This window comes from Geotrypetes seraphini, chromosome 6 (genome assembly GCF_902459505.1).
Source record: "Geotrypetes seraphini chromosome 6, aGeoSer1.1, whole genome shotgun sequence".
Classification (NCBI taxonomy): Eukaryota; Metazoa; Chordata; class Amphibia; order Gymnophiona; family Dermophiidae; genus Geotrypetes; species Geotrypetes seraphini.
The window spans coordinates 86,884,073-86,908,820 of NC_047089.1; the positions used below are offsets into that span (position 1 = coordinate 86,884,073).

At 46.1% G+C, this 24,748-nt stretch overlaps 1 protein-coding gene across 9 annotated transcripts in view; it reads left to right on the forward strand.

Annotated features, from left to right (window-relative positions):
* The window catches only part of MYCBP2 (MYC binding protein 2), a 977,923-nt gene that overhangs the window by 139,943 nt on the left and 813,232 nt on the right, over nucleotides 1-24,748 (forward strand). For all 9 annotated transcript variants that reach the window (XM_033949399.1, XM_033949405.1, XM_033949401.1 and 6 more), the window contains exon 11: nucleotides 23,722-23,798. In XM_033949399.1, the coding sequence (XP_033805290.1) occupies nucleotides 23,722-23,798 (77 nt within the window). The remainder of the gene's footprint in view (nucleotides 1-23,721; nucleotides 23,799-24,748) is intronic.

The window sequence follows — 24,748 nt, forward strand, 5'->3', positions numbered from 1 at the left end:
CCTAAAGGTGTACTATTTTTATTAGTTAATTATTATTATTTTCCAATGCTCAATATGACTTCCTTTTTTAAGGTTTGACACTTGTGCCAGAATATTTTTACTAAATTTAAGAAATATCTAATTCTAGAAGGGAATAATTAGATATTTGCCCTCTTTCAAATGGTATAGAGGTTTAAAAAATGGAAATGTGTTAATGAAGTCATTAGGTTCAATCTAGCCATTTATTTCTGCATGAATTTAAACAACTAACAAAAAAAAAAGATAAATATAGCTCATCCAGTCATACAGGAAATGGCTCTACAGCACCTTTAATAATGTTTTGATCACTAGGTTCCTTCCTGAGGTCTCACTGAGGATATGAAATAGATGCGATCCCCACTTCCAGACCTCTTCCACATAATTTATGGAGAGGTGTTACTGAGCTTTGAAGGAGACCTGTAGCAGATAAAGATCAAAGTGAGATGTAGGGCAAACAGTTTAGGTAAAGATGCAGGTAATAATTAGCAATGTATTAAAAATATTATATTTATATTTGCTTATAATGTCATTTGAAAGCTGCTTGATGTTAATACAACTTTAATTCTTTATACTGCCGTGGGGGGGGGGGGGAACGGGACAACACCACTTACGTAAACAGTAAAGTTAGAATAAGGCCATTAAATCCAGCGGTGTACCTGGTATATATGACAGCCAGTGCTGATCATTTTTTAACAACTCCCTCCTCTATATAAAAAAGTTATTTTTAATAATAATCCATGAGTCACACAACAAGGATGCACCTAGGAAAAGGCAGTATCTTAAACACTGCAGTGAGCACTAGAACACCAACACATGCATTGTAAAACTAAACAAGCCAGATCCTGCGCAGTCGATGCTAACAGAAAACCATGTCCTTTTCATACACACAGAACACAGATACACTCTTGCCCAATATGGAATAATCACAAACTAAAAATAGAAATATGTAGACAAAAGTTAACACCACAGAAACAGTGACACATCTCCTAATACTGCGCAAAATATAAAGACAGTAGATGTAAATTTGAAAAAATTGCTACATAACAATCACCACTTTACAAATTACCAAACAGAAATAAAACAAATAATGAGAAATAAGAAAATACTATTTTATTGGACTAATCCATTTTTCAATTAGTATTAATTAGCTTTCAGAGGCTAAAGCTTTCTTCAAGACAGTACAGTATACTGCTGTTATGGTATCCTGCCTTACCTGAGGAAAGGTGCTTAGTCCCCCCAAAATTGCCTTATTTCCATTTCCTATTGATAAACTTTAATCAATACAGTTACAATACTACTTGATTCTAAGTAAAGCAACAAAATTTTTTTTCTACCTTCTGTGGTTTCTGCTTTAATCATCTTCTTTTCACTCTCTTCTTTCTTTTTTTTTTTAAATATCATGTTTATTAAGACAAGAAACAATGGGACAGCCACTGCCGTCAGCAATACAAAGATAATGTTGGTACACAATAAAACAGAGCAGATATCATGCAGTGCTAAACATCGTAACAGTGTGCAGAGGTAGAAACCTACAGAAACATGAGATTGCAGTTGAGGTGGACGTAACGCACTCTCGCTGAGAACGTAAAACTAGCTGTGAGAGAGAACAGTACGCCTCCCAGCGCCTCTCGCCTATATTTCAATGAAGAGAAACCTCACCAACTAGGATCCCCAAACGATCCAGTGTAACCTCTAAGCATTCACACCCCATTCAAAACATGCGAACCGCCAAACATTCCACATTCAACTCAGCACACACATAGACTCACACACACTAATCGAACTTAGACGGCAAGGGCATATATTCAAAATGCAAAGATGCAAATGTTCCAATGCTCTGCCACTCGACCCCGTGACAGAACAGACGATTGGAACAAAATACAAAATAGAAAATAGAAAAGATATAAAAGTAAGCGTAAATATGAACATCCAGTGCATGGACTGAACCTACAAAATGTTTAGGCAACCTGGGTTAAGGTCGACCTCCAGAGTGAGCAATAAAGTTTCCAGTGAGCCTGGGGTCGGGAGGCATAAGTGTCCAGTTCAAAGTTTGCTTGCAAATGCATCCGGGATATCCACATAGTATATGTCGGTACCTCCTCAGCAGCCCAGTATTTCAGGATGAGTTGTTTGCCCACAAGGATTGCGTGGAGCAGGTACTTATGGGCAGGGAAGTCCATGCCTTGCTGTTTGAGATCAGTAACATCTCCCATCAACAGTGCAATAGGGTTCCAAGGCACTGTGCACTGTAGGATGTTCGCTAAACAGAGCTTCACAGAGTCCCAGAAATGCAGTTTGGTACAAGCAAAGAACGAGTGGACGTAATCACCCCTATGAGAGTTACATTTGGGACATATATCATCACGCCACAGTCCCATATGACAGCCCCGGGCTCTAGTGATATAAGACCGATGCAATATTTTATATTGTGTTTCCTGCAGGCCTGCGGCCTTCACATGCAAGTAAAGTGTTTGAAAGAGGATCCTGAGATTGTGTATTGAAACAGACGTCCCCAGCTCATTAGACCATTCCCCCCCAGTATATGGAGGCATCCCTCCCCAGAGCTATCTCTCCCCACCTTGTACCATGTAGAAATTTTGTTAGAGGCAGTGGGTGTGGATAAGAAAACCCGGTCCAAAGGGCCATATCTCCACCGATCCCCATGAGCACGCATTAAGGAATGAAAATAGTGGTGAATTTGCAAAAAAGTGTACATGTGCGCGGGTGGTATTCGCCAAGCCTCCCGCATTTGCGCAAAGGATAGGAACTCCCCCCTCCCATTTCCAATACATCACCCACAGTCGTGGTGCGTGCAGTGCGGTCCCCCAGTCCCGCCAGGCCCCCTGCTCCAGAAGCAAAATCGGGGTTACGTAGAAGAGAAAGAAACGGGGATACATGGGGCAGCCGGTCCTGGAGTGCACGCCACCAGCGCCACGCCCGCTTGAAAGGGAGGAGGAAAGGCAGAATAGCAGAACGAGGCCCCACGCCACCTCCCCTCATTCCATGAAGAAAGGAAGAGAAGGACCAGGGCAAGCAGCAGTCCTCGATTAAAGATTCTGGGGAATATCGGCGCGAAGATACCAATTGCTCATGAATCCATCGGAGGAGCGCGGCAACGTTGTAGATTCTCAGAGCGGGCAAACCTAAGCCCCCTCGGTCTCGGCTCTGGGACAATTTAATTGAGTTGATACGTGATTTCTTTCCCCTCCACACGAAGGCGCAAATGATGGATTGGTAGGCTCGTTCGTCCGAGCGGGAAATCCAAACAGGTATAGTTTGCAGTGGGTAGAGTAGTTTCGGGAACATCACCATTTTAACCAAGGCCACACGCCCTAAAAGCGATAGAGGCAGCGATTGCCATTTATGACAGAGAGTTTTGATCCGTCCGATGGTGACAGAAATGTTAGCCTCGTATAACTTGCGCGGGTCTCGGTAAAGCATGATGCCGAGATATTTCAACTTTCCCGGGGCGATACCCACGCCAAGGTCTCTACACCAAGGCTCTGCTGGCGAACCTCCTAGCAAAAGCGCCTCCGTCTTATCGAAATTAATTTTCAAACCTTAGAAGACACCATAGGCTCGAATTATGGACATCAGAACAGGCATATTCCTGTCTGCATTATTAACATATAAAAGCATGTCGTCAGCGAACATACTGATGCGAAATTCATTGTTGCCCACCCTAAGACCCTCCAACCCTTCGTCCTGTCGAATTCGAGCTGCCATAAGTTCAAGCGAGAGAAGGAAAAGGAGGGGCGAAAGGGGGCAGCCCTGACGCGTGCCCCGACCCAAAGGGAAGGGGTCAGAGACTCCGCCATTCACCAAGAGTTGCGATGTGGGGTGATGATACAGAGCCAGCAACCATGCGAGAAAATCCCCCTGGATCCCGAAGCGGCCAAGCGTCCTAAAGAGATGTGGCCATGAGACCATGTCGAACGCCTTTTCTACATCTAGGCTAGTGATAAGTGCCCTATCAGAAACCGCTCAAGGGTGCTGTAACACCGCCAGCACTCTCAATAGGTTCATGGACGCATGTCTGCCGGGTACGAAACCGACCTGGTCTTCGTGAATGAGTGTGGGCAAGAATTTATTGAGACGCGCCGCCAGAATACTAGTCAAAAGTTTCACATCTTGGTTAAGAAGGGAAATTGAGCGGTATGATCCTAGAATGTCAAGCGGACGCCCAGGCTTGGGGAGAACAATAACATGTGCTCTATTATGAGAATCACCAGGTGGAGTGAAATTACGCAGTCCCATAAAGTATTGTTGAAGGGAGGATAAGGCTGGCGGATTCAATAACTTATAGAATTCTGGCCCAAAGCCATCGGGGCCCGGCGTTTTAGCTAGCTTAAGCTTTTTAATAGCAACCTGCAGTTCCTCTCCCATGATAGGTCCATTAAGGGCAAGACTCTAATCCTCTGTCAAGGAGGGGAGACGAAGCCCCTGAAAGAATCTATCGCTAGCGTCCGCGTCATAGGGTTGTGCTGCGTACAGATCGGAGTAGAATTGCACGAACTGCTCCGTGACAGCTGAATGAGTGACGTGCGTGACGCCCCTTTTATCTTTAATGGAAGTAATAGTATGACGAGTCTTGTGCGGGCGCACCAGGTTAGCCAACAACCTCCCCATTTTGTCCCCCCAGCGATAAAGTTTATATTTGTAACAGTATATATTGCGTCTGGCTCTTTGCTCCAAGAGGAGATTGATCTTCTCTTTGACGGCGCACATGGCCTGTTTAGATTCGTTGTCGAGTCGGGAGATGTGAAGAGATCGGAAGCTAGCAAGATCTCGCGATAGAGCAAGTAGCTCCCTGTCTCTCTTTTTGTTCAAGGATGCCGAGTAAGCCAGAACATGTCCTCGCATAACCGCTTTAGCCGCCTCCCAATAGACAACGGGGTCCACGTCCGTCACTGAGTTAGTGTTATGGTAGTCATCCCATCACTTTTGAAAAAATTCTCGAAACTCAGCATCCTTATAAAGGAAAGGGGACATCCGCCAGACCCGTCCCACGGCTTGGGGCCCGAAATGTAAGTCAAGGCCCAGAAGAGCATGGTCCGATACTACTGGTGGCGATAGGCTCGCAGTCGACAGGTTCGGAAAGAGAGAAGCAGAGATGAGAAAGTAATCAATGCGGGAGTGAGACGAATGAGGGTGAGAGTAAAAAGAGAAGTCAAGTTCGGTAGGGTGCAATGTGCGCCAGGAGTCTAGCAATCCCAACTCTCTAATAAGAAAGTGTACCCCCTTATTGAAATGGCCCTTTGGCACCGGTTTAGCTGGTCTGCGATCCCACTGAGGGTGTGCTACAAAATTAAAGTCGCCTCCCAGTATAACCGGTTGAGGCAGGAGGGGCGCCAAGTGACCCACCACTGATGTAAAGAAAGCATGCGAGTAAGTGTTAGGGGCGTAGATGTTGCACAAAACTAGTGGTTTGCCCCAAAGTTCACCCACCAAGATAAGAAACCTCCCGTTGGAGTCACCAATTTGAGTATGCAGGTGGAAGGGTATGTTTTTGTGGATGAGGATAGCCACCCCACATTTCCGAGCTGTGAATGATGCAGAATATACCTGTCCCACCCAGCCCCTACGCAGTTTCCCGTGTTCCGTAGTGCTCAGATGGGTTTCTTGCAGGAATGCTATATCTGTGTGTTCACGCTTAAGATATGCTAAAATTTTCGTGCGTTTGATGGGAGAATGTATCCCATCAACATTTAAAGATTTAACATGCAATTGTACCATTTAACATAGCAGTAATATAAAGAAGAATCAAGGAATAGAACCAGAACAAGAATGGGGGAGGCCGTCCCAGCCAAAGCCTCCACCCATTCAGAAAGTATAGAGACACCTTGCCCTGAAGTAAATGCAAGCCCTTTAAGAGAAAATTCATACATACAGTCATACTTACCCCAGTCATACACCCCATACAAACCCCAGTCATACTAGCAAGCATACATACATTCATTCCTTGCCAACCCCCCCTCCCAGTTCCCTCCCCATTCACCATCCCAGCACAGAAACCCATGCTAACCCAAGTGTACAAAAAACAAAGTACAAAGTACAACTCCGGGCCAAGCCCTCACAAAACATAACAAAAAACAGCAGATAATGCACATTGATCAAGGCTTACAGTGGTAGAGGTGCAAATACCACATGGGGGAAGAAAGCAGCATCCCCCCGTGAGCTCTCCAGCCCCGCCAGGTCCCCGCGCCACTTGGTCCTCAGGCCGAGGGGGATACCAAGCCTGAGGGCACAAGATGCCAGGGGTCAAAAGAAGTCATAAGAGGCTAAGGGCGCTGGCTCCGAAAGCAGATCAGCAGACCTGCAGTATAGCGGCAAAGGGGCACCACTGGGCTCCGGCACGCCGGCGCCCGCCACACCCCGATTTCCAGATGGATCCTCTCCACGGTCAAGGAGAGAGAAAGAGTGAAGGAGGCTTCCCAAGCATCCAGCACCCGGCCACACCTCCGCCGGGTTCGCAAAGGGTGGAACTCCAACAATCCAACGTGCAGCATGGTGTCAGGTAGATGAAAGGTCAAGGCGCCCCCACGGCCAGCGCTGTTCCCACCGAGTCCCTCACAACGAAACGGGGAAATCCGGGAGGAGTTTCAATAAAATGAGGGACACTCAGTGTTCATGGAAGGTGGTGGAGTGAATCCAGAGACAAACACCGTGTAGGCGCCTCAAAGCGCTGTCGCATAGAACATTACACGCTCCCCCCAGTAAGAGCCAGGATTCTGAAAGTAGAGCAGAGGGTTGGTAGTCAGGCATTCCCAGGTCCCGCTCTCGAAGGCGCCGGCAGATCTTGAATAAAGCGCTCAAGCTCGCCTGGTGTGTCGAAATAGTGGACCTTGTTGTTAAAGGACACACGAGCTCTGGCGGGATATAGCAGGGACACCCGGATGTTTCGTTGGTAAAGGGTGTTACAGTGAGGCGCCATGGCCTTGCGCTTGGATGAGACCTGGGGAGAGAAGTCCTGGAAGACTAAGATCTTTTGCCCCTCGTATTGGAAACCAGTCCCCCGGCGAAAATGAGCGAGAACCCGCTCCTTCATGGCAAAATTAAAAAATCGGGCAAGTACTTGTCGGGGCCGCTGCTTACCTTCTCTCCGAGTTCCCACACGGTGAGCGCGTTCAATGAGTACTCTCTCCTCCGAGGCGCCCAGTTCCAGGATATCAGGTAACCATTTTTCTAGGCATGCCCGCAGGTCAACGTCCCGAATAGTGCTTGGCAGTCCAATAAATCGCAAGTTATTTCTGCGGTTTCTGTTCTCATGGTCATCCAAGGCAGGCAGGCAGTTTTAGCTGTCTCCAGGACTCGGAGACGTTCTTCAAAGTTCGCTGCGTGGTCTTCCTGCTGTGCCACTCAGTCTTCCACTCTTTGCAGCCTGCCTGCATGGGTCTCAAGCGTCTCCTTAAAGTCTTCCATGAAGGCTTGTATTTTTGCCAGCTTGTCCTCCATGACTAAGGTTAGGGACTTGGTGAGCTCCTGAATCGCTGCTGCTTGAATAGTAAATACAGGCACCTCGTGGCCCTCCGCCATTTTGGAGTCGGGGTTCTTCACCTTCCCTCGTGTGTCCCGCTGCGGTCTCGCCGTCATACCGCGTGTGGGACCCTCGGAAAAGGAGCTCCGTTTGCGCTTTGCAACTTCGGGAGATCAGCGGTAGGATGTTTAAATTTGCCCGACAATGTCTGTGTGCTTTATAGCTGAATTTTCACCGCCCGGCCCGGAGCTGTGCAGAGGCACGTCCGCTCAGTAACGCGGCATCACGTAACCCCTCCACTCTCTTCTTTCTATTCAGCATTTGTCCTCTCTCCCTTCCATGCAACATTTGTCCTCTCTCTCTGCCCCTTCCACCCATACTCTGCCCTCTCTCTCTCTATCCCTTCCATCTACTGTCCACCCTCTCTGCTCCTTGCATCCACTGTCCACCCTCTTCCCTTTCCATCCAGTGTCCGCCCTCTCTCTCTCTCTCTCTGCCATATATGGCATCTTCCCTCTTTCTATGTCCCTTCAATAAATTGTATATCCTGTGCCCTTTCTCTCCTTTGTACATGATTCATTTCAGCTTCACCCTCTCTCCATTTTTTGTCTCTGCCTAATCCCCTATGCTCTGGCATCTCTCTCTTCTCCTTTCCTTCCCTTTCCTCCCGCATGCCCTGGCATCTCTCTCCTTCTCCTTCCTTGCTCTGGCACCTCCTTTCCTTCCTTTCCCTCTGGTCTGGCATTTTATGACTCTTTAGTTTCCCTCCCCTCCCCCATGCCCTGGCATCTCACTCCTCTCCTTCCATCTCTCCCTCCCACTCCATTATCTGGCATCTCTTCTCCTTCCTTTCGCTCCCTCCTTCCACCTGGTCTGTCATCAGTCTCCTTCCCCCCAAGGCAGGATTAATTCTTCGAAGACCCTTAAGCACACAAGTATACTGGGCCCCCCTGCCCCGCCCACCCCACCCCATTTATCTGTTTCCTTATTCACTTCTATTTCTTTTTTTTTTAATTCAAAACAAACAAAGATTAGCATACCAGTGCACAGTTTTTCTTCTATGCAACCCCCAAACATCTGTGAACAAATCCCCCTTCCTTCCCTTCCAGGACTTTAACTCTGAACTCTTTCCATATGTATATAAATGTTCAAATATTTTAAAACAGTAATGCTATCCGAATTATAAGTCTATATTAATAACCAAGTTTACAACGCCTCTCAACTGCCTCACTCTGTCATCCAAGTGTAACCCCTATGTATGTATAAACAACCAAATCTGTAACTCCTCTAGTACGTTCTACTCCATATATGTTAACTTATAATGAAACGAGGCAAGCAGTACACCAAAGAGAATCCAACATGTAATAAAAGAAGATCAGCAGAAAATAAATAATCAAATCAGGTTTATTAAAGGTGCTCCCAAGAACCATGCCAAATGCATTTCGCCAAACAAGGCTTGTCAACACTAACAGAAAACCATGTATTTCATACACACAGAACACAGATACACCCTCACCCAGTATAGAATAAGTAATCACATACTAAAAATAGAAATATGTTGATAAAGGTTAAACTGAACCACCGAGAAGCCAAACTGCATACAGAGAGGTTCTGGCGAGTCCTATTAAAGACTTGTTCAACAAATCTCTGGAGACGGGAGTGATTCCTGGGGATTGGAGGAGAGCGGATGTGGTCCATATTCATAAAAGTGGTCACAGGGATGAAGCAGGAAACTACAGGCCGGTGAGCCTCACTTCAGTTGTTGGAAAAATAATGGAAGTGTTGCTGAAAGAAAGGATAGTGTACTTCCTTGAATCTAATGGGTTACAGGATCCGAGGCAACATGGCTTTACAAAAGGTAAATCGTGCCAACCAAACTGATTGAATTTTTTGATTGGGTGACCAGAGAGCTGGATCGAGGACATATGCTAGATGTAATTTACTTGGATTTCAGCAAAGCCTTTGATACAGTTCCTCATAGGAGGCTGTTGAACAAACTTGAAGGGCTGAAGTTAGGACCCAAAGTGGTGAACTGGGTCAGAAACTGGCTGTCGGACAGACGCCAGAGGGTGGTGGTTAATGGAAGTCGCTCGAAGGAAGGAAAGGTGACTAGTGGAGTCCCTCAGGGTTCAGTGCTGGGGCCAATCCTGTTCAATATGTTTGTGAGTGACATTGCTGAAGGGTTAGAAGGAAAAGTGTGCCTTTTTGCAGATGATACCAAGATTTGTAACAGAGTAGACACCGCAGAGGGAGTGGAAAATATGAAAAAGGATCTGCAAAAATTAGAGGAATGGTCTAATGCCTGGCAACTAAAATTCAATGCAAAGAAATGCAAAGTAATGCATTTGGGGATTAATAATAGGAAGGAACCGTATATGCTGGGAGGAGAGAAGCTGATATGCACGGACAGGGAGAGGGACCTTGGGGTTATAGTGTCCGAAGATCTAAAGGCGAAAAAACAGTGTGACAAGGCAGTGGCTGCTGCCAGAAGGATGCTGGGCTGTATAAAGAGAGGCGTAGTCAGTAGAAGGAAGAAGGTGTTGATGCCCCTGTACAGGTCATTGGTGAGGCCCCACTTGGAGTATTGTGTTCAGTTTTGGAGACCGTATCTGGCGAAAAACGTAAGAAGACTTTAGGCGGTCCAGAGGAGGGCGACGAAAATGATAGGAGGCTTGCGCCAGAAGACGTATGAGGAGAGACTGGAAGCCCTGAATATGTATACCCTAGAGGAAAGGAGAGACAGGGGAGATATGATTCAGACGTTCAAATACTTGAAGGGTATTAACGTAGAACAAAATCTTTTCCAGAGAAAGGAAAATGGTAAAACCAGAGGACATAATTTGAGGTTGAGGGGTGGTAGATTCAGGGGCAATGTTAGGAAATTCTACTTTACGGAGAGGGTAGTGGATGCCTGGAATGCGCTCCCGAGAGAGGTGGTGGAGAGTAAAACTGTGACTGAGTTCAAAGAAGCGTGGGATGAACACAGAAGATTTAGAATCAGAAAATAATATTAAATATTGAACTAGGCCAGTTACTGGGCAGACTGGCCGTTTGGTGGAGGATGGGCAGGGGAGGGCTTCAATGGCTGGGAGGGTGTAGATGGGCTGGAGTAAGTCTTAACAGAGATTTCGGCAGTTGGAACCCAAGTACAGTACCGGGTAAAGATTTGGATTCTTGCCCAGAAATAGCTAAGAAGGAAAAAAAAAAATTTAAATTGAATCAGGTTGGGCAGACTGGATGGACCATTCGGGTCTTTATCTGCCGTCATCTACTGTGTTACAGTGAAACACCACAGAAACAATGACACATAGCCCCCTACTATTCTGCAAAATATAAATATAGCAGATGTAAATTTGAAAATACTGACAATCACCACTTTACAAATTAACAAATAGAAATAAAACAAAAATTGAAAATAATATACCATTTTATTGGACTAATCCATTTTTCAATTAACTTTCAGAGGTCCTAGCCTCCTTCAAGTCAATTTAGTTTACTGCTGTTACATTATACTGTCCTGACCTGAGAAACGGGGTTTTGGTCTCTAAAAGTTAGTAAAAAAATGTATTAAAATGAGTCCAATAAAAAGATTACCTTATTTTGTGCTTATAAAAGTTTTTTCAATACAACTACAATACTATTTTATTCTAAAGCAACAAAAAAGATTTTCTACCTTTTGTTGTGTCTGTTTTAATCATCTTGTCTTCACTCTTCTTTCTAGCCAGCATCTGTCCGCTCTGTCTTCCATGCAGCATCAGCCCCTTCCATCCACTGTCCGCTCTTTCCCCGTTCCTTATGGCATCTTCCTTCTTTTTATGCTCCTTTAATAAACTGTCTATCCTGTGCCCCTTCTCTTTTCCTTTGTGTACATGATTGATTTCAGCTCTGCCACCTCTCCATTGTTCTCTCTCTGTCACCACCCTGTCCCCTATGCTCTGGCATCTCTCTTCTCCTTTCCTTCCTTCGCACCCCACAGTCTGGTATCTTCCCTTCCCTGATTCTCTGGCATCTCTCTCCTTCCTCTTCCATGCTCTGACATCTCCTCCTTCCTTTCCCCCTTCCTTTTCCCTTGGTCTGGCATACTTTCCTCCTTCCCTCCATGCCCTGGCATCTGTTCCTCCCTCCCTTCCCTGGTATCTCGTTTCATTCCCTCCCTCATCTTCTTTCTCCCTGCAGTTGGGTGCAGCAAGTCTCTCCCCCTTTGCTCCCTTTCCTCCTTCTGTCACCCAAGGTCTGGCGTCATGAACTTCTTCGGGCAGCAGCATTCACAATTCGCTGCTGTTGCCAGCTTCGGGCCTTCTCTTTCGGGTCCTGCCTTCATGGAAACAGGAAGTAGGCAGGACCCGGCAGAGAGGAAGGGCTGAAGCTGGCAACAGCAGTGAATTGTAAATGCTGTTGCTAGCCGAAGAAGTTCATGACGCCAGGCCAAGCACCAGGGGCAGACTGCTACTCTCCCCTCCCCGACCCTCCTATCTCTCCCTCCCTCCCATCGCGAGACTCTAAACAGCACTGCTTCACTCTAAGCAGGCTGCTTCATGGCTTTCTCCTGCCATGATTCCCTCTGGCACGTCACTGATGACATCATCAGTGAAGCGCCAGAGGGAATCAGTGACAGGAGAAAGCCGTGAAGTAGCCTGCTTAGAGTGAGGTGGTGCAGTTTAGAGTCTCACAATGGGAAGGAGGGAGAGATAGGAGGGTTGGATCGGGTTGGGGGTGGGGTGCCCAGGATGATGATGATGCTGCTGTTGCTGCTGGCAAATCCAGCAAGGGGCTCTAATGGTACCACTGTCTGTGACGGCTTCTCTTCCCTCCCCCCCCCCCGGGACGTAACTTCTGGTTTCGGAGGAAAGAGAAGGGAAGCCGGGTTCAAGTCGCTTGCTGAATTTTGTTTTGTTTAAAGTCAGGCGGGAGTCTTGCGGCGGCCCTTCAGGGTGTGTGTTAAGCAGCGGCGGCAGCAGGATTCGTGGCAGATGACAGCCGGGTGGGCATCTAAATTAGCTGGGCGGAGCGCCCAGCTAAAAAGTGCTGGGGAGAACACTGTACTTACATTCTTATGGGGCAACTGTCCCCTATTTCTGCCAGGATTGTACTGTAGTTTCTTTGTGCACGGAAGCTAGATCTGTTTCTCCTGAGAAGATTTGCAGGGCGGCGGCATGGTCGTCTTTTCACACATTTGCCAAATTCTACAGAGTGTATGTTGCTGCCAGACATGACTCTGCTTTTGGGTCCTCAGTCTTAAGGGCCAGCGCAGCAAGCCCACTCTAGGTTTCTTGGGGGACTGCTTTCTTTTGTCCCTATGGTCTAGAACAGTGTTCTTCAACCTTTTTATACCAATGGACCGGTGGAAATAAAATAATTATTTTTTGGACCGGCAGTTTAAGAACACTGGGCTAAGTCGTGGGCCACACCCCGCCCATCTCCACCCTAGATCCCCCCCATAATAGTACTAATTGTAACACTATTTTTTCCATTCATTTTTCATATATATATATATATATACACACACACAATATAATCTTATATTAACAACACATAATGGTTAACCACAAAATTAAACTACACAAAGCACACTGTATGCTTCTCAACATTCATTCTTACCAGAACACAGATAACCCCTATGCAAATACAGGACCAAAAACTAAAAGTACTACAGTAATATATACAAACAAACCCTCCCCAGAGAAAAAGAAACAAATGCATTTCTTCCTGAACAGTGCAAAATATAGACAGCAGATGAAAATTCTCAAAATTGACACAATTCAATCATTAAATTGAAAATAAAATCATTCCCCCTACCTTTGTTGTCTCCCTCCATGTTTTATTTATTTATTTTACAATAGATTTCTCTTTCTCTAATTAAATTGGTATAACTGGAACAGTGCTAAAATGGTTCTCTGACTTCCTACAAAACAATGAAGAGATTTCCAAACCCTGAAAGGCCTTCTGTGGGGTGCTTCAAGGTTCTCCACTTTCTCCCATCCTGTTTAACCTTTTCATGAGTTCCCTCGGAAACATCAAATTTGATGATGAACGCATAATGTCCCACGCAGATGACATTCACAACCAGTCAGATGTCACCAACAAAGTATCAACCAATATTGAAAGAATCCAAAATTGGGCAACAATCAACAAGCTAAAACTAAACCAAACCAAAATCTTATTCTTCCACACAGCCCAATAGACAGCACCGACAACCATCACTGTCCGAATGGGCCACACCCTCAGTCGATAAAACCTCCAAAATCCTAGGCTGCATTCTTGACTGCATACTAACCATGGAAGCCCAAATCTCTAATATTTGGAAAAAGTCCCTCTTTACCATGAGGCAACTAAGACTCATCAGGCTGTACTTTCATCAACATCACTTTGCTCTGATTGTACAGTCAATGATCCTAACAAAGCTGGACTACTGTAACTCTGCCTACATGGGTATCAACAGCGCACTGACCCACAAAATGCAACTCATACAAAACACAGCTATAAGACTAATTTTCAACCTGAAAAAATACGATTCGATATCAGCCTTCATCAGGCAGCTACACTGGCTATCCATCCCATCACGAATAAAATTTAAAACTTCATGCATCAAATACCAAATAATTAACGGAAACTCAGCAGCTTCACTCATCCAACTCTTCTCAAAAGCATGGTCTACCTCCCACAGAAACTTTAACAGGATACTACTGAACCTCCCTTCAACAAAGAATCTCCAATACAAGTGAATCTTTCACTCCATGCTCACCTTTCTTGGAGTGAAAACCTGGAATGACCTCGCTGAAACGAGCAGAACAGAACCCAACTACACCACATTCCGGAATAAAACTGAAATCCAGCCTCTTTGACACTTAAGCTTCTCAGATCTTCCCTTGCCTCATGGTTTCCCTTTTCTCCTTCCCTACTCTCTTCACTCCTCTCTGTTCTCTTTGTAAGTCGCTTTGAGCCTGCTTAGATATGTGCGACAAAGAAATAGAAGATTAGATTAGATTAAACCAACTATATAACTGTTTACAGGGAAAAGGAGACAATTTTAACAAAAGCTCTATCTGATACACTGAATCAGACAATTTTGCCTAACTCAGTTAATGCTTTGTTTTATGGATGAACATTATGTAACAATGCGATTAAAAATTAAATTAATGATTGTGATATATGATTTATCCACCATGTAAAAAATCAGCAGGTTAGAAAATAGGGCAGTGGAAAGCTAACCTAGGGATACTATTTAAGCAGTGAGGCCTCAAAGAGCAGGGTTTTTTTTTTTGTTTTTTTCCCATTATACACATGCTGTGTATGCTACATGCTGTGCCTTACCTTCTGGCCTGCTCCCGCCTGGCCGTTTTATGCCGTCCCTGGTGTTATCTTCGGGCCGGCTCCCTTCTTCCTTACTTACGCAATGCACAAAGCCACGGACAGCGGCTCCTCGTTCGTCCCGTGCCTCATCTGGAAGCCTTCCCTCTGACATTGCGAGCCAGAGAAGGCTTCTGGTTCAGGTGCAGGATGCATGTAGGAGCTGTTGCCCGCGGCTTTGTGCACTGCGGCAATAAGGAAGAGGGGAGCCAGCCCGAAGATAACATTGCATCGATTGCACCACAGACTGGCAGTTGAAGAACACTGTCTCAGGCCCGATGCACGTGCCGACCCTGCAGACCGGCAGGAAATTTCTGTGGACTGGCATTGGTCCACGGACCGGCAGTTGAAAAACACTGGTCTAGAATGTCTCGCCTATTGCACTGGAAAAGGAGATTATGTATTTACCCTGGTAAGCTCTTTTCCAGTAGATAGGTGAGACATTCTAGACCCCCACCCCAACCCTGTCCTTTCTGTGCCTGTTTCAGCTACTCATTTCAGATTTTAGTCTCCTTATGCTTATCTAATCTATTTCTTGGAGACCGGTCAACCCTTTGGGGGTTAAGAAGAATTTGTACATATGTATGACCTGTTGGGGGAGTAGTTCTGAACTCCTTTGATGCCTCTGTTGGCGGTTAACAGTATTGTTTCGTTGTTTGAGCAGAACAATAGTTTTGTCTGTAGTTACAGGTACCTCTACTTCACAGTTAGGTTTGTCTCTCTATGCTTAGGTATTGATCACTAGAAGGCGCTAAACTAGCCTGTGATGTACTCTGGAGGCAGAGTGAAAAACCTGGAATGGATTTCTTCTGCAGCTCATGCAAGTAGTAGGAAATAACCCTATGGTCTAGAATAGGGGTGTCAAACCTGTGGCCCGAGGGCCGCATGCGGCCCCGTGAAGTATTATGTGCGGCCCCTGGTCGAGGGTGATGCAGTATTTTCCTCTGCTGCCCCCGGGTGTTTACCGTCTTGCCAGCACCCTCCTCTGTCTTGCTGCAGCGTTTGCAGAAACATTTTTTTTGGCCAATGTGGCCCAGGTTAGCCAAAAGGTTGGACACCCCTGGTCTAGAAATTCTCGCCTATCTACTGGAAAATAGCTTAACAGGGTAAGTACATAATCTCCTTTTATACACACAGAAAATGGGCCCTATAAAATTGGACAGGTATATTACTCATTCTGATGAGAGTACATTTAATTTTATATGGTCCATAGGCATTTCCTTGGGTGTAGTTTTAGGTGGAGCAGGAGCAGACTTGTGATGCATGCATGTGTTTTAGTTGAAATCTTTTTACTGAGGTAAAATTCACATAACACAAGTTGTATAGCAATATATACAATTTTTCCAAAAAGAAATAATTTTAAAGTCATATGCTGTACAGAAATAGGATCCCAAAGCATGAAATCCAATAAACACCACAGCTTTTGCAAAATTGAAGGAGAAGGCTTCTTATAGCCTCCTACCCTATTACATCCCAAACCACCCAGTATCTCTTCCCCTCCATGTTATGTTAAATCTTTTTATTAAAGAAAAATTGCAATAAACAATCAGTTGTACAAGAACTCAATACAGTAGTTTGTTTTGTTTATCTAAACAATGACGTCAAACTTTAACACTTCCCTAACCCCCCCTCCCGTTTCATTATCAAAATTATTTTTATTAAGAACCAAATATGCAAAAATTATACAACACACCAACTAAGACAAGTCCAAAAATACATGATGCACAAAGAGTCATTTATAAGTAACAGTAGAAACTCATTCTCCCTTTGAAAGTCTATCTAAATTCCCCCCACCCCCACCCCCTACAACCCCTATCCCTCCCTATTAACGTGATCAAGGTAGGTTTGTAAATCCATTCAGTATATGACTTTGTGCTCTTGGTGATAAAGTCTGTATGTATTTATCCCAGACCTGCATAATTGCTTTTTGTGGTTTGCAATGACCACGAACCCCATATGGTTCTCACAGGATCAAGGCATGGAATTTGTTGTGCCAATACCAAAAAGAAGGTGGCTGTTCCTGGAGCCAATATTTTAAAATGTTCTTTCTTCTTTAGCAACTCTCTAGACCAGCATAGGGTTAATCTTACAAGTGGGTATATATCTCATGACCAGCAGGTAGAGGCTGAGACAAAACTTTGGAACTATACATATCATGTGACCTCCTCCCTAATTACCTCGGTCTTCTCTCAGTCTCCAGTAGGTGTGGTGAGCTGTACTCGTCTCCCTTGGTAGGGCTGTTGGAATTTGATGAATTTTTGTCCCTTTTTTTGTTGCTGGATTGAGCTTGGGTGGACCCTGTTTGGGGGTGTCAAACCCGACGGGTCCCTCCTCCCACTTTCCTCCACCTCCCCACATTTTTGTAGAGGTGCCTTAACAGTAAGCCTTGCACCCTGATGGTAAGGTATATTGTTTAGACAGCCAGTGGAGTCTGATCTATGGGAAAAAAAAAAATCCTGAGGCAGTGCCGGTCTAAAGGGTTGCTTTCCCTTTAAATATGCTGTAAATTACTGTATTTTTCAACTAACTGGCACTTCTCTTTCAGCTAGGTCGCGTATGAAGCAATTGAGCACTTCTCAGGAGGAGAGGTGCACAATTTGGTTCAGATGCGAGGCACTTGCGGCCGGCCTGAAACAGCTGTTCAGGCCAGTGTGGTTGTGGAAGTCTTATCAGCATCGGTTGCTGGTGTCCAAGACTCCCAACTGCTAGTGCCTCGCAGCTGGCTTAGCTTTGCAGGGAAGCCTGGTCTTTCCTGCCGCCCACGGAGGGATTTCCTGTCAGCTATTGCCGGCTTTGCCTGCTTTAGCGGCTGGGACAGTTCAGTCTTCTCAGCCGCTACAGGCCCTGGAGGAGCTATTTTTGGTGCGTTTTTTGCCGTTTCTCCTCAGGCAGCCCTTCCATCTTGTATTTACCTCAGATGCCTTCTCCCTGTTTTGACATAACAGAGACAGGTTACAGCAGGGTCCCATGCTGGGGCAAGGAGTCCCATGGGGCCGCTGAGGAAGTTTTTCCCCCTCATTTTCTTTTTACTTTGTGTAAAGCATATAGGCGGCCGGGGGTCCTACTTGTGTCCAGGGGTCTCGGGGGTTTGTTCCCTCTGCGCCCTCAGATGTTTTGACTCCTTAATTCTTTTCGCGTTCCACCTTGTTCAGACGCCCGCGTACCACTTTGGACGAGGACTTGTTGTCTGAGGAGAATTTTAACTAAAGCATGAGGACCTAGATCCTTCGGGACACCTCCAGGATCCTCTCGAGGGGATGGCCGCTGGTACCGGGGACTTGTTTTTTTCCGTCTACCAGTGCAGAGGCGTTTGAGGTGCGCCTTTTTCAGAGGGACAATCTCTCAGATCTGATTCAGCAGATCTCCTCAGTGTTGCGATTTGAGGAGGCGCCGTCTGCGACCCCGAGTGTGGAGGACCTTCTTCTTTGGGGGATTTCCTCTGCTTCCCTCTCTTGTCCAATACACCGGTTTTTATTTCTGGATTTTATCCTGGCACAATGGACTTCACCGGAGGTGTCTTTTCAGTTTGCGCGCTCCTTGGCTTGTTTGTATCCCGTCCTGGTGGGGGATAGGGTTACCTTAAAGTTGCCAGTGATGGACACGGTGTTCTCAGCTATTGCTACGCAGCATACTGTGCCCGTCAAGGGCAGTTCTGTCTTAACAGACTCTGAGGAGCGTAAGGTGGAGACCATTCTTAAACAGAATTTTGATGTCTGCCTTGGGGGTCCAGGCAGCTATTTGTGCAGGACTGGTGGCTCGGGCCGTGTTTCGGTGGCCCGAGCGGGTCCTTGACAGTGAGTCTGATGGTCAGGAGGTAGCGAAGATTCAGATGGCTGCCTCTTTACTCTCAGACACCCTCTATGACTTCTTGCGGTCGTCTTTCAAATCCATAGCTATTCGTGGGACCTTCTTGTTTCGGGCTTGGTCTACTGACGCGATGTCCATCTCTAAACTCTCTAAATTTTCTTTTTTTGGGATCCTTGTTGTTTGCCAGAGGTTTTGGACTAGTTAGTTCAAACTCTGATGGACTCTAAATTGCCCGGCCTGCCTGAAGACAGTGCTTGCCAGGCTCTTCCAGGTGGCACTGCTGAGAGGAGTCTGCGAGATTTCTTCAGGTACTGCTCACTACCCGACCTCTAATTTTGCCAGGGGTCGTTTCTTTCAGTGAATGCAGTCTTGTCGGGTCTGTCGGTAGGCTGAGAATCGCTTCATCGGTTCCCCTGCTGTCCATCCTGCCCAATGACTCTGTGCCCGCGCCCCCTCTGGTTCCGGTGGGTGCTCGGCTGGAGGTGATTCGGGACGGTTCTGCTCTGCAATTTGCCCATCCCTTCCAGATCATTTTCTAGCTTCTCCTTGTCATGCACTGTGGAAGAAGCAGGTTTTTCGCCAGATCAATTTGTTGATTGTACAGCCTTCTTTGTGAACCGCCTAGAACAGTGGTTCCCAACCCTGTCCTGGAGGACCACCAGGCCAATCGGGTTTTCAGGTTAGCCCTAATGAATGGAGCAGATTTGCAAACCTGTTGCTTCCATTATATGAAAATCTCTCTCATGCATATTCATTAGGGCTAGCCTGAAAACCCGATTGGCCTGGTGGTCCTCCAGGACAGGGTTGGGAACCACTGGCCTAGAAGTCAATCGACTATGGCAGAATAGAAGAATAAAGTTATTATTATTATCCTTAAAAGATTGCTGTTCTAAGAGCTGTGGTTCCAGTGCCCCCTCAGGAGTTGGGCACCGGTAAGTACTCGATTTACTTTGTGGTGCCCAAGAAAGAGGGAACTTTTTGGCCCATCTTAGATTTGAAGTGGGTCATCGGGGCTCTCAGAGTTCCGTCTTTTCGCATGGAGACACTGCAACTGGTGATTCTGGTGGTTCAGCCGGGGAGTATCTAAGCTCTCTCGACATGATAGAGGCCTACTTGCATATTCCAATCCAGACCTCCCATCAGCGCTTCCTTTGTTTTGCGATCTTGGGCCAGCACTTTTGGTCTGGCCATGGCTCCCCGGACGTTCACCAAGGTTATGGTGGTTGTCGCGGCGGCCTTGTGGACAGAGGGCATTCTGGTGCATCCTTACCTGGACGACTGGTTGATTCTCACAAAATCCTTCCAGGAGAGCACCCGAGTCATGGCTCTGGTGGTGGAGTTCCTGCAGTCGCTGGGCTGGGTTGTCAACCTTGCCAAGAGCAGGTTTGCCTTCTTGCAGCGCCTGGAGAATCTTGGGGTGGTGCTCGACACCTCCTTGGGGAAGATCTTCCTCTCAGAGGCCCGGGTAAGCAAATTGCACTCTCAAATTCGCCTGCTTATGGCATCCCGGTGTCCTCGGGTGCAGGATTTCCTCCAAGTCTTGGGGTCAATGGCGGCTTCCCTTGACGTGGTGAGGTGGGCTCGGGCCCACATGCGTCCTCTTCAGTATGCCCTGCTTCGGAGGTAGTCGCCCCAGACCCTCACCCTGTTCCTCTGAGGGGCTTGGCTAGCTCCAGTCTTCGTTGGTGGCTCTAAACCTCCCATCTTTTTCAAGGGATGAGTCTGGATCAGCCACAGTGGATGGTGCTTCTCACGGATGCCAGTCTTCTCAGTTGGGGAGCTCTGTGTCTAGGCCACTCAGCTCAGAGCACCTGGTCCACAGAGGAAGCATCCTGGTCGATCAATGTTTTGGAAATCAGAGCTATCTGTCTGGTGCTGTTAGCCTTCCACTCCTTCTTGTCAGGCAAATCGGTCCGAGTTCTATCAGACATTGTCATGATGGTGGCCTATGTCACTCGTCAAGGGGGCATCAAGAGCACTCAGGTGGTGCAGGAGCGGCTTTGCTCATGCTCTGGGCAGAGTCGCATCTTCAGGACATCTCGGCCTCCCACATAGCTGGAGTGGATAATGTTCAAGCGGACTTCCTCTGTCATCACATGTTAGATCCCGGAGAGTGGTGTCTAAGCCTTGTGGCCTTTCACTTGATAGTACAGTCTTGGGGTCAGCCCCTAATGGACCTGATGGCCACAGGAGTTAATGCCAAAACTTCCTGCTTCTTCAGTCGTCGTAGAGACAGTCAGGCCGAGGGTCTGGATGCTCTGGTTCAACAATGGCCAATGGAGGGGCTGTTATATTTGTTCCCTCCGTGGCCATTAGTGGGCAGAGTTCTTCTCCGCATTGTTCGTCAACCTGGTGGTTCTGGTGGCTCCGGATTGGCCCCGATATCAGTGGTATGCGGGTCTAGTGCGGCTTCTGGTGTCAGATCCTTTTCCTCTGCCTCTTTTACCCGATCTTCTGACTCAGGACCCCATTCCCCTGTCCGATCAGGCTCCCTTTTTTGTTTTACGGCTTGGCTCTTGAAAGGGAACGCCTAGGTAGAAAGGGATATTCAGATAAAGTGATCTCCTCTCTCTTGGGGTCCCGCAGACTTTCCACTTCTCGGGCTTATTTGTGGGTTTGGCATATATTTGAGGAGTGGTGTATGGCACAGGAAGTGGTGGCTTTTCGCGCTTCCCTGCCTAACATCTTAGAGTTCTTGCAGGATGGCCTGTTCAGGGGCCTGGCTTGGTCTTCTCTCTGGGTTCAGCTTGTGGCCCTTTCAGACTTTCTTGGGTTATTACGGGGTCAGCATCTGACTGCCATTCCTGATGTCGTTCGCTTCATGCGGGTGGCCAAGTTGCTCAGTCCTCCAGTGTGACCGTTTGTTCGCTCTTGGATTTTGAATCTGGTCCTGTTTAGGCTTGTGCGCCCCCTGTTTGAGCTTTTGGGTGCCTGCACTTTGAAGGACTTTACTCTTAAGGTGGTCTTCTTGGTGGCTATATTCTGCTAAACCTACAGGCTCTCTCTTGTAGCTGCAGGCTCTCTCTTGTAGCTACAAGCTCTCTCTTGTAGCTACAGGCTCTCTCTTGTAGGTCTCCCTTCCTGGAGTTTTTCTAGGGAGCGGGTAGTGTTGAGGCCCATTCCTTCCTTTCTGCCAAAGGTAGTTTCGCTTTTTCATGTCAATCACTCTGTAGTCCTCCCGGTCCTGGGTAGTCAAGCAGATTCTTCTGAGCAGAAACAGTAGCGAAAATTGGATATTGATCGAGTCCTTCACGCCTACTTGTGGAGGACCCAGAAGATCTAGAAATCAGATCATCTTTTTCTCCTTATAGCGGGTCCTTGTAGGGGGATGGTTGGTGCTTACAAGGATACCATTGTGCGCTGGATCAAGGAGACTATTGCCCCCGCTTATCTTCTTCAGAAAAAGACTATTCCGGAATTTCTCAAGGCTTATTCTATTCGCGGGCAGGCAGCTTCTTGGGCTGAGTCTTCGCTGGTGCCTCCTCTGGATATTTGTAAGACGGTGGTCTGATCTTCTCTTCATTCTTTTGTCAGACACTACCATGTGGACGTTCATGCGAGTCGGGATGCGGTATTCGATGCGCGTGTTCTGGTGTCGGCCCTTCGGGGGTCCCATCCATGATGGGGATTGCTTTGGTACATCCTGCTTGTAAAATTGACCCTATGCTTGTCTGGAGAGTTGCTAAAGAAGGAGAAATTAGGTTCTTACCTTCTAATTTACTTTCTTTTAGTCTCTCCAGACCAGCATAGGACCCCACTCTTTCTATTGTCGTGTTCTTGTGTGCAGATTTTCATTTTTTGATCAGTTTCTAGTATTTTTCTAGGGCCGGGGAGATTAAGAACAGTGGCTGTGGCTTAGCTGGCGAGCTGTGGGGACCTTTGCTATTTGCATTTGTTCCTATTTGTGGATACTCCTGTTCGGAGTCTTAGTTCTGCTTGGCTATTCGGCAGACTGAGATAATTAGGGAGGGATCACATGATATGTACAGTTCCAAAGTTTAGTCTCAGTTTCCCCCTGCTGATCATGATGAGATATATACCCACTTGTAAGATTAACTCTATTCTGGTCTGGAGAGGCTAAAATAAAGTAAATTAGCAAGTAAGACGCTAATTTCTCCTTCCCCTCCATGTTATCCCCTTCCCTCTACCCAAACCCAGCCATACTTAGTAAAGCTCCAAACCAGTAAGGACATAAGCCGCAATATTCCCTTCTCAGACATGGAATCTATTCAGAATTAAACTCCCTGCTTTCAGACAGAGTGGCTATATGTAGACCAAATAGGCAAAAAACGTTGATTCTTTAGCTTTCCATATCATAAAGATATGTAACTGATTTCACTATTGCCAAAATGAGAGGCATCACCTTTTACACAAATAGTTTATGGCCCTTACCTTTAACTCCCAAATCTACCCCACAGTCCAATACTACTATCATGAAAGTAGCCTAAATATGAGACGCCAACAGAGTCCAGTTATTCAAAAAAATTCATTCCAAAAATCCTGAATTTTGGGACAAGCACATACACGTGTTTTTATAACACACAATAATAACATAGTAAATTATGGCAGATAAAGACCTGAATGGTCCATCCAGTCTGCCCTGTAATCACAATTTCATTATTAAATTGTCTTTTTTCTTTGTTATTTCTGGGCCATAGACTTTAGAAGTCTACCCGGTACTGACCTAGTTTCCAACTACTAGAGTTGCCATTGAAGCTCATTCCAGCCTATCTAAACCATCTCAATTGCGAGATTCAGACCATGAAAGTTAGCCCATTCATATTCTAATTAGTGATCCTCTGTGTTCATCCCACGCTTTTTTGAATTCCATCACAGTTTTCCTCTCTACCACCTCCCTCAGGAGGGCATTCCAGGCATCCACCACTCTCTTAGTTTATACTTCTGGAGCTGGTGTAAATTTGTGTAAGAAAATATATGGGCTCTTGGGTGTGGTCCTTTTAGGAACCTGTTTTATAAAGGTATAAAAAGTGCCCTTATGTTTTTAAAACAAAACAAATTTGTTTAGGCATCATGTGTCCCTGCATGATTTCAATTTTGTCCTTTATTTTCAGGTACTGGGTTTGATGAGGAGTCGGCTGTCCTGGGTGCAGGAAGAGAGTTTGCACTAATGAAAACTGCTAGTGGAAAGGTACAGGAAATTAGTTTTTGTGGACTCTCTATAAAAGTTATCATTTGCTTCATGACTGTTAAAAGAAAATGTCTTGAGTTCTAATGTACTGGTACCTGTTCTGTATTATTCACTTTATGCAGGTCTGCCTCTCTTTCTAGATTTAGAATCTGGTCTCTTCTAAGGCAGTAAAGACAAATTATCATTGGACAAGCAGGCAGCATATTCTTACGTATGGGTGACATCTACGGAGCCTGGTACAGACAGTGGTAAAAGTGTATTGCCACTTTAAGATTTTTTAGAAAGTTCGCGACTGCTCACACTGCGCATGTGTGAGTGCCTTCCTGCTCAACGCGGTACCTCAGTTCTTGGTTTTCTGCAGAGTGAAGAAGTGGTTTTACACTGGACTCTGTCCAGTGTGATCATTGCCTTCCCGTCAATGTCTTTATCTTGGCTATTGCCATTTTTTTCTTATCTTCAGACTGTTAAAAAAAAAAAAAAAGTTTTCCCCCCATTTTCATGGACTTGCCTTTGGCCCTACTGTTTTTCTTTTTCTGTCACCAAAATTTAGTTTAACCTCACTGCCGAGGGTTTTCGTCCATGTCAAAACCTTCGAGTTATTTTAAGAAGTGCTGTCAGTATCAGTGCCCTATTTCCATCACTGACCCGCATAGTTGGTGTTTGCAGTGTTTGGACCTTAAACATCGGTTTGACAGACTGTACATGGTGTTCCACACTGCAGAAACGCTCATTGAAGGCTCACCACATTCAATAAGAGATCTTTGGTTTGGCCACAGATTCTGCGGTTCGTTTTGAGCTTTCAGTACCAGTGGCATTGGCATCGAAGCATCATTGTTCTCATCCCTGTGCTTCCAGATATAGAAGATTTTCGCGTCATCATTCTCATCAGATCGGTACCAACAGTGAGAAAGTTCTCACTGATCCCATCGGTTACCTGAGGCTTATGACTC